Genomic DNA, 16,846 nt, shown 5'->3' with positions numbered 1-16,846 from the left:
ACCCGCGTTTGTCCCACTAAGTCTAGACAGATAATCAATTAATTGGGGCATAATTGGGACAATAGGCTCTCCAATGAGTAGTTGGCAAGGAATAAAATTGGCAAACTTGTAGAATAGAAAGGAACTTAAGAGACAGAGTAGTCAAATGCAATGTGTGGAACTTGTTTGAATCTTAATTGAAACAAATCAACTGTAAAAAGATTTATAAGAAATGGGGAGAATGTGAACTATGATGGCTATTTAATGGTATTAAAGAAGTATTTAATTTTTTAAGTGTGAGGTATAATTTTTTAGTTGCAAAAAAACAAACAAAAACAACACACCAAAAAACAACAAACACTAAAAGGAGGTAGAAGGTGTGATGATGCTGTGAAGGGCCAGTATTTGAGTCAAGGAGACAGCCTCCAGACTCACTGGCAATCTAAAGATGACCAAGGTCACATCATCTGGATCCTGAAGTGGAGGTGCCTCAGTCCTTCCAGAATGTGGTCAAGGAGGAGCCTGGAAACTGTTCTCACTGGCTTCATGAAAAATAAGCACTTCTTTGAGATCCTTTTCAAAATTTGCCTCTAAATCCAGTCCTATCTGACCCAAGACAGAAGCCTGAAAGAGAAAACAGCAAATGCATAGATATTAAGATAGAAATAAAGAAATATAGGCAAAAATAATATGAAAGTACTTAAAATGGAAAGAATAAAATAAGACTTAAATAAGGCCAACTATAAAAAAAACAAATGCAATGGATTACTTCTAGAAGAGATTTTCCCCTGGACCTCCCCTAAAATCTTCTCCCTTATAATCCTTAGGAAAGAGGACCCAATGTGCTCTCCCTTCTGGGAGCTTGCCCAACCCATGCCTTTCCTTTCTGTCCCCCTCCTCTTCCCTACCCCAGGCACCTTATCAATTGCTTCCTCACTCCTAAACTCCAAGGACCCCTCCTTTGCTGGAAGCAAATTCCAGTAGTTAGCATAATAAATGCAAGAAGTTAATCATAAGGCTGATGGACAGCTTCAGCAGGGCTGAAAATCTGCATATATTATTTTCTGCTGCTGGAACAGCCGAAGGCAGTTCCCCCAACCTGATAATCTTTTTTATTGTTCACCAAACTTTTCCTTTGATATGTATTTCTGATTTGCTAGAGGGCAAGATGTATGAATAAAAAGCCCTGGGTGCGGAGATTCGAGGAACTTAGTCACTAGAACTAAGCTTCCTCTGGATCCCCCGATATGCCTTCCAAATTTATATTTTATGTCTAGTCTCTTTATTCATTTACGTGCAGCCCCTTTTCCAGATTCCTGAACCCTTGTAGATGCTGAGAAAGACCCTGGCACTCCTTTATCTTTAGAACTTGTTTCCTAAGCTCATTTCTTTCAGGATTACTTCTTCTACCTCTATGATTTACCAAATAAAGGTTCTCTTACAGTTTGGGCCATGGCTCTGAATTCTTTCCTAGCCAGAACCCAAGTATCCAGGATGCTGGACCCAGGTTTGGTCTGACTCCACTGGTCAGACACCTGGTGTTGTTCCCGCTGCCTACAACCTAAGGGCATTGGATTAGGACCATTCAATCACTCCAGCACTCAGACAGAATGGATGGGGAGATGCTGCTGCTACACTGAAATGGATGAAACTCTGCCTGGTTGGTAACTTGGACCTGACAGATGGTCTGCGCTGAAGAACTGGTTCTGATCACTGAGAAACTCAAGATTGGTGTTACATAGGAAAAGTAAAGGCATTTCTTGAAAGCTCACTCTTTGAAGGAAGGATGAACCTTCTATTCTCCAAGGCTAAGACTGTGTTAGGTGTGAAGGCACTCCCAGGTCCACTCTGCTACCTCCAGCTCCATGTATAGACACAATTTATGGCTTGTGAACATGCTGAATTGTGGCATGCAGGAGGGAGGGAGGCTGGGTGAAGGTGAGAATATTCTTTAGCTATATCCCCAAATATGTCTGTACAAGTTAGAGTAAAAACCAGGAGATACTCAAGAAAACAAAGTTAATGATGTCTTGGGGTTGGAGGCGGGGTAGGAGGGGTCAATTGGGAAAAAACGGGGGGACATATATAATACTTTCAACAATAAAGATTTAAATTGAAAAATACCTCAACTAATTGCCTCTCTCTACAAAGGAAGGTGGAAGACAATAAGAGCTAAGGACAATTTTGCATGATGTTTAAGTTCACTGGAAAATTTAGGTGTCATAAGTCCAAGCATATGCATCCTGGAAGTTTAATTTATTTCATCTTGTTTAATTAACTCATCTATTTCTATATTCCTGGGGCATGAAGAATAATGGAAACATAAATTGCCCTAATTCTCAGTTTGAACAAGGAGGCTGGGGAAATTGACTGTCTCAGTGGGAGCAGCCTGCCAATCTGGGAACTGAGGACGGATTTTTTTCAGGCACCGTTTACAAGAATTCGTCCCTGTCCTGCGTGTGGCTTTTTTTGACATTCAGCCCTGTAATCCTTATCTTCTGAGGACAATTCTTGCAAAATTCTGTCATCCCAGAAATTAGGGGAAAGTAGAAAGGATGTGAGGAGGAAGCAGGACATGTCCTTTCTACTTTACCTTGTAAAAAGTTTTATGGTTATGAAAGATCAGGCGTATGTCCCGTACAAACCATTCCACTGAATACATTCTCTCAGTCAGCCTTTCCTTCACCAGGTCCAACCACATGGCTTCCTTAAAGGGCTCAGCATAATCTTGGATCTAGGGACAAAGTCATCAAAGGGGTGGTGTTAGCACAGCTATCATGATGGGATGGATCCAACTTAAATATAAGGCAAGTCTTTATTTTCAGGGTAATGATAATACCACCTGACACCTAGATGCCAGGCTTTGTTCTGAGAACTGCCACAGTAATAACATGTGGTCTCCACAACAACCCTGTGAGATAGGTACTATAATAACTACCATTTTACAGATGAGGAAACTGAGGGAGGGAGAGGTTAAGTAACTTATCTAAGATGTCACAGCAAAAAAGTGGTAGAGCTGGGACTTGAGCCCACAGTTTGGCCTCCTGAGTTTGAGATCTTAATCTGTAAGCTATCCTTAAGAAAGACATTGCCCTGTAGAGACAGTAAAACTAGGACCCAAGGGAGATGAAGCTAGCACAGTGGGGTGGAGTTGGTCCCACTCCAGCATCTGCAGCTAAAGGTTCTGCTCCCTGCAGACAGTAGCCTCTGCAGGACCCATATTCCAGGTTTCCAGGTTGAGTTTTACACCAGAGAGATGACTGGAGGATGAGAATCATCCAATGTGACACTTACGTTATGTGGGGTCTTTGCAAAAAAGGCACTTTGTGGGTGACAGTAGGCCTTCAAGAGGAGGAACTCACATTTCTGTAAAATATCAAGAGGGTTTTAAAGGGAAATGCAGCTGGTAGATGGCGGAGAGAGCCTGTGTCCAGACAAGCATTCATGTGCAGGCAGACACTCAGGCCCTACAACCGTATTTGTCAAAGTGTCCTAAAGCGGGTTTAATCCTGTTCAGACTCCATTTTTGGGCACTGAATTACCATCATCTGAAGCCAGACACACTTAGGTGCCCATCTCCTGAGCCTGTGACTCTTGACTTCTCACATGTGAGCAGAAAGGAAAGGTCTTGGGGTTTGAATCTGACTCACCAGCTGCTCCTCAGGCCCCATCTGCCTCGTCAAGACCTCAGATCTCCTGAGACACTGCTGACTTCCTGAAAACTCCTTCATCCTGCAGAAGGTGCAACTCCATGGGCTCCTGAGAGGTTGGGCATAAGTGAGCAAGGCAAGACCTCAGAAACAGCCACCATTCCTACGGCTGCCACTGTTCCTCCCTTCAGGAGTGGCTGGTGGGCACAGTGAAAAGGTTGAAGGGGTCACTTCCCAGTGTCCAAGACCCTTAGGTGGGGTGTGGCCCAATGACCCTCCACTCATTGAGGGTAGCATCTGGGGGTCAGTAGATGTAAGGCGGTGTCAGGGTGAGCGGTGGGCTCTCCTTTCCCCATCTGAGCTGCTGGGAGCACAAGGAGCCCTGCGCACTAGGACTGAGTGTTGGAGGCTGGGTCTTAACCTTTGGGGGCCTTGCGCCTCAATAGCCCATTGAGAATGTAGTAAAACGAGGGAACCAGGCCATGTTTCCTGCCTTTTCTGAGTAAGCACAGAACACAGACCACTGGCATTTCCCATCTCCATCCCCCTTGGACAGGAGTCTGAGCTCCAAACCTAGGAGAGGACATCTCCTTGGGGCAGTGGCAGCTTAGCCTCACAGTCACAGGCTATCACTGACACCAGAGGGGACAGAGCTGTGCCCCATCAGGTTGCTCTGAGCACACCTGTGCCCACCATGCTCATGGGCCTGCTCTTCCCTCTGGAGCTGAGGGACAAGAGACAGAACCCGGTAGAGGGTGTGCATGAGGCTGCTGCATCTCACTAACCTCTTAGCCTCTGTGGGCGGGATGTGACAGTCTTCATGAAAGGCTCGTGGACAGGCGTCACAGCAGAGCAGCTGTCCCCCTCTGCAGCACACCTCACATTCATTCGCATTTTCCCACTGGAAGAGGAGATAATGTAGGCACGCCTGGGATCAGCAAGATCCGCTGAGCACTGTGGGGCTCTGGGACACACTGTCCTTGCCTGTCCCAGAAGGGCCTGGAAGGTCATGGAAGCCTTTTCTACACAGTATGGTTTGAGGGCCAGTGGCATTAGCATCGTCAAGGAGCTGGTTAGAAACACAGATCTACTGAATCAAACCTGCATTCTAAAGGATCCCAGGTGGTTGGTATGTGAAATTTGAGAAAACATGGCTATAGGCAACTCCCTCCTTTTACCAGCCTGGGAAGATGAAATGCTTTGATTCCTGCAGGAATCAAACTTAGTCCCTGAGCCAGACTAGCACTCAGGCCTACCTGGGGTCAGAGCTCCCACCTGTTGGGTGCCATACCAGGCAAGCCGGTAAGCCTGTAGACCACACAGAACTGTCCCTAAGGCTATGGCTGACAGGACACAAAGACAGAGCTGCTGTGCAATGGGTCATTGTGTGGGCTTGAGAACTCATACGGAGCTTTCTCAAGACCTTAAAATGGGATCCAGTAAATTCTGCAAGTGATTTAGGTGAGGGATCCCATCTTCACTGCTGAGTAAAGCACTGGTTCTGCTACTGATGCCCCACCCCCACTCTCCCCCCCCCACCCCGCCCGAGACAGACAGCAAGGGCTCTACATGGACAAGAGACCACTTTCTCTGTGCTGAAGGTAGGAGCCAGGAAGTGGCATTCATCCTTCTGTGCCCATTGTGCACCCCAAACAGATGGTGGGGGGTAAAAAGGTGGGAAACGGATCACCAGGAGCTGGAGGAAAGGATCCAAGGGGCTGGGACAGGCCACTGCCCTCAACTGTCCATAACGCAAGCATGAGGACCTGGGTAAAAGCTTAGAGAGGGGAATTTTTTCCATTCTCAACACTGGCCACTCAGCCAGAGTGAAAATTCCTTTTGATTTTGGGATGGTGTTCTTCTTGCTTGTAACTGAGAGGAGGCTTCTCAGCAGCTCCCTCCATTGACTGGGCTCCAGGACTTCATAAAGAGGGATCCCTCCACCCTGAAGTCCAGTGGATCTTTCAGCCTTCCCATGCTGAATTCTCCAGTCTGCTTTTCTTTGTCCTTGGGGTTGATACTCTATGGCCATTCTTGCCCTCTGACTGGATGCCTGGCCTGCTCTGGACCAGCGTGCAGATTCCAAGGTAGCCTAGACCTACCCTCTCTTCCTAGTTAAGACTCTAGTTGGATCCAGAGTCCTGAGTCACCAGCACCCCCTGCCCCCATATACTCTGGAGTGAAATTGTTTCAAGCGCACATGATATGATAGAAAAATAATAGAGAAAGGACATACAATTCCTCAACCCCCTGATCTCTAAAAAGAGTCTGACTCTGGTTTTTGTGATGACCACTGATAGTTTCAAGTCCCACCCTCCCTCTTACCCTCTTGCCACATCTGTGCAAGTTGATAAGAAAGCTATGGGTTTATAAAGATAATTTTTTTAAAGCTATGGGTTCCTTCCCTCAGCCCTAGTAGAAAGTCCAAACCATATAGGCCCTGCCCCAGCAAGAGAATCCTCACCCTATTGCTAACTGTCCTCCTCAACCCCACACTACACTTTCATATAGTAGCAACTATTGCCTACACACTAGCCTTGGGGATGGAGGCTCTCACAAGCTCTGAGCCAGGACTCTGCACCAGCCACCCATTGTGGGAAACCACAAAACACATTTGCAATATAGGCTTCAGGTGTCTAGATGGTACACACGTACAGAGTTCCTCACCAGTGGGACTCGGTCTACTGCAGAGCAACGGTGATGTATAGAGTGATGGGGCCAGGGAAAGGCCTGCGTTAGTCTATTTGAAGTCAGAACTAGACTTCATTCTCATTATCCCAATGTGGCTCCTTCCAGGTGGGATGGAAGGTCAAATCAAGTGTACTCCTGGCTATCATGTGCTGACATGTGGCATTACGTACGAGTAAGAAGAAACTATAATGTTGTGGCCATGAATTAATGATTTGGATTTTAAATATCTTTATTGTGTGTTTTTTTTGATTACAAAAGTAATAAGTGGTTATTTAAAAATTTCCACATGTACATAAATGTGTAATATGGAAGGCAAATTTCCCCTATAATCCTGTCCCATAATAGCTAGCTCTTTCAGATTTTTTAAAGGCATAGACCTACATATTTACATAAACAAAACATAGTACTACCAGTTTGAGCTTCCAAAAGCTTTCCTGACCTCAAAACCTGTGTGTGGTTTTCCATTGACTGAAGGATGAATCTTCACCTATGCATTTAAAAAATACCATTCTGTAGATGTTTTAGGTTATTTTATAATACCGATGGACATTTGTAGTCTTCCCTAATTTTTTTTTTTCTATTACAATGAGCATCCTGTACATATCAAGGTGTTTCAAATCAGTATGGAAAAGACAGCTTATACAAGAAATGGCATTGGGGAACCATTGTTTCACACACTTTGAATGGAGCCAGCCAAGGGTCAAAGTAGCCTACAGGGCAAGATGGGACTGACACCATTGCCTCTGCTGGAGGCTCAGATCTAATGAGAAGCCCATGAATGGGACTTGAGAGGAGGCATCTAAGCAAGTAAAGAAGGCTGAGGAAAAGCAGCTGTGGACTGCCATTTTCACCTGGAGGGAGGTTCTGCAGACACAAAGCTTAGTTCAAACACATTCTTCCATTCTGATGCCCTTGATAAAGAGCATGTTGAGTTAGGATGACTTGGTGTTCAATCAAGGATGATCATCTTTCCTTTTCTGTTCTTATCTATTTCAACACCATATTTACTTTTCAGACTAGAGCACTCAATTTCTGACACCCTGGGTTTGCCATCATCCAGATATCCAGATCTTTGTTTACAATGTATACATCATCAGCATTTGTCCTGATCTTTATTCTAAAGAGTTATTTGCCCCCATCTCAAATCAGCTATGAAAATAGTGGTGGCACGTACAGGTATCAGAGTACTAAAGCAGTCAACATGAAGACGCAGTGTCTAAATATGAAGATCACTCAGAGCTGGGAAACTCCAGGATTCATTTATGAGCCTTTGGACATAAAAAGTTGGCAACTTGGTGATCGAAAATGTGGTAGAAATTCACTTTCTATTTACCTCTCTCTTGAAATTTATTCTTGGAGGACAGAACAAAAGTCCTTTCTGAAAGAGAGAAGAGGTCAATAAATTAGGTTATTCTGGAGACTTTCCTTTTGTAATTATCAAAGTTTTCACTTCCTAGTGAATATTTATACCTGGACATCCTACTGGGTCTCAAACCCTAAGTGTCTAAAAGAAAAATGAGCTCCTTTCTCCAATCAGTTCTTCTTCTGGACTTGATAAAATAATTTTACCCTATTACTCAAATCCAAGACCTGTTGACCTTTTTTTCTCAGACCCTTCCCCACCCACTCCTTTTCATTTGCATTTCTTCCTCTCTAGATAAAATTCTATGGTTTCATCCCAGCAATAATTTCTGAGTGTACTTGAGAGGCTTTGTGTTGGGATCACTAGGACCCTAGTGAGTTGCTCATGGGATGGAATAGTGTGCTGGGAAGTACAGAGGAGAGACTGACCATGGACAGAATGGCCTGGAAACACTTCACTGAGGGGTCCAGATGGAACAGTGTCTTGAGTAGCGTTTAGTGGGTGGAGGACACTGGGAAGCTATAGCTGAGATCTGTTTTCATCCAGTTTCCTTCTAGCCAACCCTACTTAATACCACCAGGGAAAGCTACTTATATCTCTCCTGACTTCAAAACCCTTTGCTTGCACTTAAAGTTCTTCGCTATCAGCACCAATCTGCATTTTTAGCTTTATCACACACATCTTTTTTTCTACTAAGGTTTACCTCTTTCTCAATCATGCTGTGGAATCCTAATGAGAATTTCTTCACACTTCTGTTATTGACATCTCCCTCATCCTTCAAGGAATTAAACCCATCACCTATCTGCCCCTTGTCCTTATCATACCTCCATCAGCTGTTGTAGGGTCTGTCCTTTGCAACGCACATTCCGTTTCCAGTGCTTTGATTTTATTCCTCTTCCTTTAATTTCAAATTCTCTTGGTGTGAACCAGTCTCCCTCCTCATTCTGAATGCACTTCTCTGAGGATCCTATAAAACAAAGACAGCCCATCCCACCATCTACTTCCATCCTCGGAATTCACCCTAAACTCCAACCCCCTGATTGTGGTATTCTACCTTTCTGGGTTCAGGGAGACTCCCTGGGAGGCAGAACCAGTAGCAGGGAGTCTGGGTTCCTTCTCTCTCAGATTGAAGGAAGCCCTAAAACCTGTCTGAGTGGTGAGGGGTTGGGAGAGAATTGGCATTTTATGTGACACCTTCATGTGGCAAGGACATCATGGTGATCAGTGTCCCGGGGGTCCATGGATGGATGACTCCTTTGGGGTAGTGCAGTGGCCACCAGGTATACCACAGCCAGGAAAAGTTTGAAAATTCCTTTTTAACAAACACCTCCCCCCCCTTTTTTTTCTGCAGCCTGGCTTGCAGAGCTCATTTCCTGAACAATCACACACCTGGGTACATTCCTCCCCTCTAGTGAGTCCTTTGTTAGGGCAGGGCAGAAAACTTTTTTTCTGCCAAGGACCACTTGGATATTTATGACATCATTCGAGGACCATACAAAATTATCAACTTAAAAATTAGCCTGCTATATTTGGTCAAACATTTAATTAACTCAGCCCTAATGCCTCGGTAGGGCCTGATCAAATGATTTTTTCAGGCCTTATATGGCCCTCGGTCTGGACATTCCCCACCCCTGGTCTAGGGGTTCCAAAGAGCAGACTATCAAGGAACTCACCTTTTCCCATTTTCTCCTTATGTAAAATCCCCGTCTCCCTACCACAGGTCACAGGAAGTGTAGGAGACTGAAAATCCACAGCATCATCTTCGGGTTTTTCTGAAAGTGGATGAAGAGCACAGTTCGTTACTCAGTCCTTATTCTATCTCTCTCACGAATCCTCTTTTCCATGAGCATAAGCAGCACACCTTCCTTTACTTGGTGCAGGCAGCTCACTGAGTCACGGGGACCTTGTGTCCCCAGTACTTCAGAAATGACAACCCTGCCGCTAAGGGAGGGAAACAACTTTCTGAAGTGTTCCCCCAAATCTTGTGTCTGGCTCAGCCTTCCTCACTCATTTCAGCAAACAGGCCTTTAAGGGTGGAACCCTGCCTGGAGCGCTCCAGTGTGGATTAGGTCACCATTAGTAAGTGTGAGCCAATAGGAGGAGCCGGCTGTGAAAGTGAGCAATTGAAAAACAAAGAGAGTCCATGTAAACAGAAAGCACTGTGGAGGAAATGAAAAGAAAAGCCTCACAGAGAGAAAGAAGAGCAGAATGGAAAAAAACAACAAAATAATTAGCATGGGAATTCTTACAGAACACAGGGAAAGGGCACTAGGTGAAAAGATATGGAAAGACACTACCTGGGCAAAGATCTGGGAGCTTTATGATCAGCACACACATTGCACTGTTTATTTTCACAACAATCTGTGAAACAGGGAAGGCAATGCTGATCCCCATTTTACAGGTGGGGATGCAGACTTAGATCTAGAGAGAATTCCTGCTGGTCACCACATTTCATGAGAGGTAGCTGGCTTTGGGATCCAGACATACCATCTAGTCTAATGCTCTTCCCATGCCATCCAAAGGGCCTCAACAAGACTCCCTAACATACTAGTATAATTGATAACAGTACAGGGACACTGTTAACTCAGAAGGCACAGCCAGGGTGGAGATGTTAAGGAGACAGGAGAAGCTGATGCTGGTGGGTAACTGTCAGTGTTTGCCTGGATTCTTGCTTACACTAGTGTTTTCTAAAAAGACCAGGGCTTTTATTTATTTTTTCTTGTAAAAAAAGAACTTGAAGTTTGAACACCTTAGGTTGTTAACTCATGCAAGTTCTTTTCTGTTCTAATTGACTATAAAATGAGTTGAATCATACTTACTTGAGGGTTAAATGATAAAATTTAGAGCAAAGTGATTTGACAATTGTAAAGTGATATACACACTTATATTGTTGTCAGGGCCTCTGTATAAGGTTGTGTGGGTTGTGCACTGAGCAAGGATTCCACCTTGGAGAGGGCTCTGATTTGCATCCAAGGCAGAATCCGTCTGTACACTTCCTACAGCAATCTTCCAGCAGAGGGCAGAAAAGGCCGTGGCTTCAGGAATCAGCTCCGAGGGATGTGGGAAACATGATTGAGGAAGGAGCACCCTTTTCTAGTTCACAGGGCATCATATGGGTAAATGAAGGCCCTGATGTTGTTGGTATTCATCCTTGATGAGGAAGAATGAATAAGGTTTTGATGACTTGACGGTTACTTAAGCATAAAAAGTGTGAGGCACAGGGGAGGCTGCAAGACTGACCCACTTACTGACTTCATTTGACTTTCACACAGTGAACAGAACCTACACAGATGGTTAATTACAGTTGTGATAAGTACCAGAGAGAAAAAAATACAGGAAGCCCTACTCCTGCCTGCAGGGTGGAGAATGCTCTATTCAAGGTGAGGCCTGAGGATGTATAGCAAAGGGAGAGATGGGGATGAGGGAGCGTGTGTGTATGTGTGTGTTTGGGGGAGGGAGGCACACGGAGCAGGCCCTGAACGGGAAGGAAAATAAAGCATTCAGTGTCAAAGGAACCTATGTGTTGAGAAATCAGGCTGGTGGCCACCGAGGGGTGTGGGTAGGGATTGGATTATGGGAGTGGATTGTGTTCTGTTTCTTGACTCGGTGCTGGGTACACATGGGCTCTTGCTTTGTGTTAATTCCTCAAGCTGTACAACGTCACACCAGTGCTACTAAGCATGTGGCCTGTGATGAGATCCTTCTTGACCAGGATAGAAATCAGTGCACTGCTGTCTCCACTGGGTAGGTCTGGCCACAAAAAACAGTGTGTTCAATGTCACAGTTGGTTCACAAGCTCTGCAGACCTGCAACAAACAGGCCTGTAGGTGGCACCAGTCTGTAGACTCCACTTTGAATAGCACCTGCAATATACTTTAATAATAAGTTAATGGGACTAAAAAGACCAATGTTGCTTGTGCCAGAGAGGAAGGAGAGAGTGACAAGAAAGAATGCTGAAGAAGTAAGTTATAAAAGCAGAAGAAAAGTGAGTACAGGAAGAGGAGGAGAAGAGAAAGGAGGAGGAGGAGGGGAGGACAGTCACCCCAGGAGGCACAAGAGTTCAGAGGGACAGAAGCAAACCCAGAGCCTGACCCACAGAGACCAGACATGCACTCCTGACTAACTCAGGAAGAGAAAGTCAGTCCCACCAGAAATGAGAACATGCTCTGCTTTGCTTAGATTAGGGTTTTCACCAATTCCTAGAATGAAGAAAGTAGATGTTTATATTAAACTGGACTTATGTGTTCAGTCATTTTCCCTTATCTTTTTTGGGTCTCTGTAGGTACTGTGTGGAAGAGTGGTTGCCAGGGCACAACATGGATAGATTGGGTGGGCAGTGGGGCAGCAATCCTTACATCATTCACTGGGAGTGTGTCACATGTGGCACCTAGTTGGAGTGGAGAAGAGACTTAGGAGGAGGACAAGGACAGTGGGAGGGAATGCGGAGGAGGGGAGGGAGAAAGGAGCTTTCAGCAGCAGGCCTGGGCCCTGGGGCAGCTAAGGGCAAGTCTCTGCCTCGCTTACTTACCCTTTTGGGGAATATTTTTCTGACAACTTATTGTTGAACTTGAACAGACATCTTTTTTTTTCTTTTCTAAAAAAAAAAAAAGGTCAATTATAATTTACATGCTTTATATGTCAACTACATTGAAGTAATATTTCTTGTCTCTATTCCAGTTTGGAGAAAGACAGATATGAATTCTTATGAAAGGAAAATCATAGCATTGACCAAGTAAAAATAGCAAGCTCATGTTAATAGATAGGAAGGCTAAAATATTACAGAAGTCAAAATGTCAAATTATTATATATAGTAATATGTATAATAATGTGTATGTATACATTTAATACAAATACTAGGGATTAATAAAGGATTAGCCTTTTATATATCATATAGGAAGGACTTTTTAAGGCAGAAGTATAGGGCATAAAGCAGTGATTCTCAACGCTGGGTGATTTTGCCATCCAGGGGCTATATGGCATGTTGGGACTTTTTTTTTGTCATGACTGGGAGGCAAGTGCTATTGGCCTCTGATTGGTAGAGGCCAAGAATACCAAGTTGTAAAACTCTGGCATAAAACATACTGGAAAAGATAAACTGATTTGTCCAACACAAATTTAAAAAAGGTTTCTATAACCAAAAATTTCTTAAGTTAGAAAACAAAATAAGAAAAATTGCAATAACAAAGTGTTAATTTTGATTAAACAACAACAACAAAAAGAATATTCTTATACAAAAATGGCATATATGAACAGGTGATCCTTAAAAAAATTTCCAATAAAAATTTTATTAAAAAATAGGTTTTGGTCATTTATGATCGTCCCAAACTTTGGTGGTTTATTTACAGGTGTCATCAAACTACAGTCTGAGGGCCAAATTGGCTCAATGCCGGTTTTGTAAATAAAGTTTTATTGGAACACAGCCAGGTCCATTTGTTTATATATATTTATTTCTGGTGGCTTTTGTGCTACAATGACAGTGTTGAGTAGCTGCAAAGAGACAGTAAGACCAGCAAAGCCTAAACTATTTGTTATTGGTCCCTTTTTAGAAAAAGTTTGCTAAACGCTGGTTTAGAAAAACACAGGTTTACTTCTCCTTGTTTATTGACCACAAGTTAGATGAGGTCCCGCTCCATTGACACTCATGGAGCCTGGGACAGAGATGCCTCTGTCTAGAACATCGCTGGCCCCATGGCAGAGAATGACAGCACAGGGGCTCTTAAAGCTTTGGTTTGGAAGTGACCCTCTCACTTCTGCCCACTCTTCTTTGTCATGTCAAGTCACATGGCCATCCCTGAGTACACAGAGCAGGGATATACACTGAGTGGCCAGATTATTATGATCTCTGAATGCATAATAATCTGGCCACTCAGTATGTGTATGTATGTGTGTGTGTGTGTGTGTGTGGCATATATATATAATGAGGCCCGGTGCATGAATTAGTTAATGGGTGGGGTCTGGCCAGGCTGCCCAGGGGGAGGGGATATGGGCAGTTGGCCGGCCTGCCTGCTGGTTGAACTCCTGGTTGAGGTGACAATTTGCATATTAGCCTTTTATTATATAGGATATACACTGAGTGGCCAGATTTTTATGCATTCAGAGATCATAATAATCTGGCCACTCAGTGTATAATCTTCTAAAATATTGATGAGCAGTAGTACAACCTGTCACAGCATGTTTAACCACATGCATGATGCAAAGAAATTCAAAGAGAAACATTGGTGGAATATCACTCCATGCTTTTCATTTGTCAAACACCGAAGTCTCATTATTTCTAGTATTGTGAAGGTGTAGGGAAGAGAATGTCCATATCTCATTAATGTGAGTCTAAAGTGGCAATTATTTTGTCATCACTATATTCTCATTTTAAATATGCAGACTCATTGACCAATTGACTTCACTTTTAGAAATTCACTAGTAAGAAATACTACTGAGAATGTGTCTACTTTGGGGATTGGTGACAGTCTCCTCATTGGGTCACCTTGAATCAGAGAGGAGCCCCAGACTCAGTGGAGCAGTGGTGACTCTACTAATAGAAATGTAAACAGTAGACACTGGGAAGTGGTCATGTGAGTCCACAGGGCACAGCTGAGGTCAACTGCACCCAGGGGACATACTTACTTCTTCCAACAACCATTCAGACCAACAGATCTTTGCTGTCTTCATGCCCTTCTTGTCTACACTGTGTTCTTCTTCTCATATTAACTTTTCATGTCCACCTAACCCTGTGCCTGCTGCATGAGAAACCCTCCCACACTGAGCCTTCAAATGATAGATTCTGTCACCAGCCTTACCCTCAGGTCCAGATGTTTGGGCACATTCAGTCCTTGCCTTTTGGGTCCTTGTCATCATCCTTGAGTTTCTGGTTGAGTTGTTCTTTTGAGTTGCCTGATCCACCATTTGAGGCTTCTCTTGGGTTCTGTGCACAGGTGAGGTGGTTCCTGGGCCAAATAGTGATTTGTAAGTAGTTTCCATTGGGGTCCCTAATGCAGCTCCTCTTTCCCATTAGTGACCTTTCTTCTGATGCTCCCTGTCTCCACACTGCCAGGAAATCCTGCATCCCTATACCTCACTTTATCTTTCTGTTTTTCTATAAATACTCCTCTCCTTTCTCACAATACACCTTCTGGTTCTGTATCCCCTTTCGACTCCTCTTTTTGTCTGTTAATTACATGTGTACCAGTGAGGATGTAAGCTCCATGTCTATTTTGCTTTCAGATGATTTCCCAAGACCTAGGACACGTGCCTGGCACCAACCTCAACTCAATTTTTCTTTTTGAATGAATATACAAGGGCATTTAATATTTTTGAAATTAGTAGAATTATGAATTTTTCATCCTTATAAATCCCAGTGTCCTAGGGTTCCCTAATTATTAAATCAATAAGTCTCAGGGGAGGGCAGGTGCTTGCTAGAACTGAGAAGTCACGGCTCAGTAGAAACCATTTTGGAGACATTACACATCCTGAAGCACAGAATTTGCTGAGAATGAAGGGAATTTTTAAGTTCCGAAAATTTCCTTCATGTACCAAGAAGAAAGTTTTGGAAGTCTGAATGTAAAATTTTCATAGAAGTCACTGGTAACAAAAAACTCAGCATTTGACAAAAAGTAAGTTTCCTCCAGCCTAGGCAGGCACTAGGGTTGGGAGTTGGGAGAAAAGACAAGGGATGGAGGAGGGCACAGAAGGAGGTCTGAGTCCCTTCATCCCCAAGATTGAGGGTGTTGGAAAGAAGCAGAAAAATGGGGTATGTCCAAAGCAGGGAAGCTCATGTGATGCTGCATGTTTGAAAGTTGAGATAAGGTCCCCTCAGAGGGTACCCAGGACCCCATAAGGTAGGGAATCCAAGAGATTCCTCACCCACTAGCATACCTTGAGCTGCAGAAAAAGGAAAGGAGAAAGGAGAGGAAAGAGGGAGAGAATGCAGAGGAGAAGGAGAACAGGGTGATGAAGACAGCAGAGAGAATAAAGGAGCCAGAAAAATGCAGTTTCATGAGTTGTTATTTCCTGTAGGAAAATAACACAAGTTTCATGGTAGATGCATGATAAGTAGGTGGTTTGGTGCACTCCGTGACTATAAATCTAACTCCAGCTTGATGTGGGGAATCTGAATCCTTCCTGCACATTCAGATTTGTTTTGTCTATTCTTCCTGGCTCTGAACTTGCACTAGACACAGTCCTAATCTCAAAATTGTCTGATGCCTCTTGTCCACCTCTCCCCTATTCCTTTCCAATGGTAAGAAAAGAAGCTTTTGGAACCGACAGAATGTCTGGGTTCTCTCTTTGTGAGGAGGAGTCCTTTCACAGGGTGGCTTAAGGGGCAGGGATGGGACTAGCCATGTTCCCGTGACACCAGGTGACCATGTGCCTGGAAAAGAGGCCAAGCTTGTCATGCAAGTGAGGGACCTCATGAATAGCAAGGAAGTTGACGACTTCACTCTTCTTGCTTACTTTTCGGGAGCCTTTTTTCTGTCTTATTTTTGCCCTTGAGCAGCTATATTTTTTTCTTCTATTTTCTAAAACAGAAAAAATATATCTCATGGCTATACAGATTGATCTACAAGATCGAGATGTCAATATTTTATAAATCAATTTACTTCTATCTTCCCATCACTTTGGGGAAGCAGAAAATCATGAGATCTATGTGAAAAAAAGTACTCCATTTTACTAGGAAATTTAAAAAGTTGAATAAAGAAGTAATAAAGATATACTAAATTATTAACATTTAAGTTAGGCCTTTTTTCCCCCCAAATTTATAACCTGGTTTTTCAAGACTTGAAGAATATATATAGATTATTATAAGTTTTAGATATAAAATATTTCTTAGCCAAAACTCAAGGCCAGAAATCATAAAAGTAAAAGATAGATTTGACCATTAAAAAAATTAAAAATGTCCACACTTCAAAAAACATCACCACAATATTAAAACAAAAAATAAAAAATTGCAATATAGTAAAATATAGAGGGTTAATATCCTTAATAAATAACACAAAAGATGAATAACACAAGAAAAATGTGCCAAGAACATAAATTGAAAATTATTAAAGTAAAAATACAAATAATAAATTTATTTAAAAATTATCTTTAGACCACTAAAAATAAAAAATGCATTGTTTGGTTTTAAGGATACCCCACACTTTAAAAACTTTATCCTATCTAAATTGATGAG

At 43.1% G+C, this 16,846-nt stretch overlaps 1 protein-coding gene across 1 annotated transcript in view; it reads right to left on the bottom strand.

The window, feature by feature from the left end:
- Positions 1 to 299: 299 nt before the first annotated feature.
- The window catches only part of SP110 (SP110 nuclear body protein), a 34,939-nt gene continuing 18,392 nt past the window's right edge, over positions 300 to 16,846 (bottom strand). Inside the window, exons 12-21 of the mRNA XM_054723190.1 lie at positions 14,475 to 14,621; positions 12,212 to 12,277; positions 9,357 to 9,455; positions 8,508 to 8,650; positions 7,654 to 7,698; positions 4,415 to 4,530; positions 3,630 to 3,738; positions 3,274 to 3,345; positions 2,573 to 2,713; positions 300 to 603 (exon numbers count right to left, since the gene is read on the bottom strand). Of these exons, the coding sequence (XP_054579165.1) occupies positions 490 to 603; positions 2,573 to 2,713; positions 3,274 to 3,345; positions 3,630 to 3,738; positions 4,415 to 4,530; positions 7,654 to 7,698; positions 8,508 to 8,650; positions 9,357 to 9,455; positions 12,212 to 12,277; positions 14,475 to 14,621 (1,052 nt within the window). The 3' untranslated portion in view covers positions 300 to 489. The remainder of the gene's footprint in view (positions 604 to 2,572; positions 2,714 to 3,273; positions 3,346 to 3,629; positions 3,739 to 4,414; positions 4,531 to 7,653; positions 7,699 to 8,507; positions 8,651 to 9,356; positions 9,456 to 12,211; positions 12,278 to 14,474; positions 14,622 to 16,846) is intronic.

Source organism: Eptesicus fuscus, chromosome 11, assembly GCF_027574615.1.
Source record: "Eptesicus fuscus isolate TK198812 chromosome 11, DD_ASM_mEF_20220401, whole genome shotgun sequence".
NCBI classification, from domain to species: domain Eukaryota; kingdom Metazoa; phylum Chordata; class Mammalia; order Chiroptera; family Vespertilionidae; genus Eptesicus; species Eptesicus fuscus.
The sequence above is the reverse complement of the archived record's forward strand: the minus strand, read 5'-3'. Positions and strand labels throughout refer to the sequence as shown.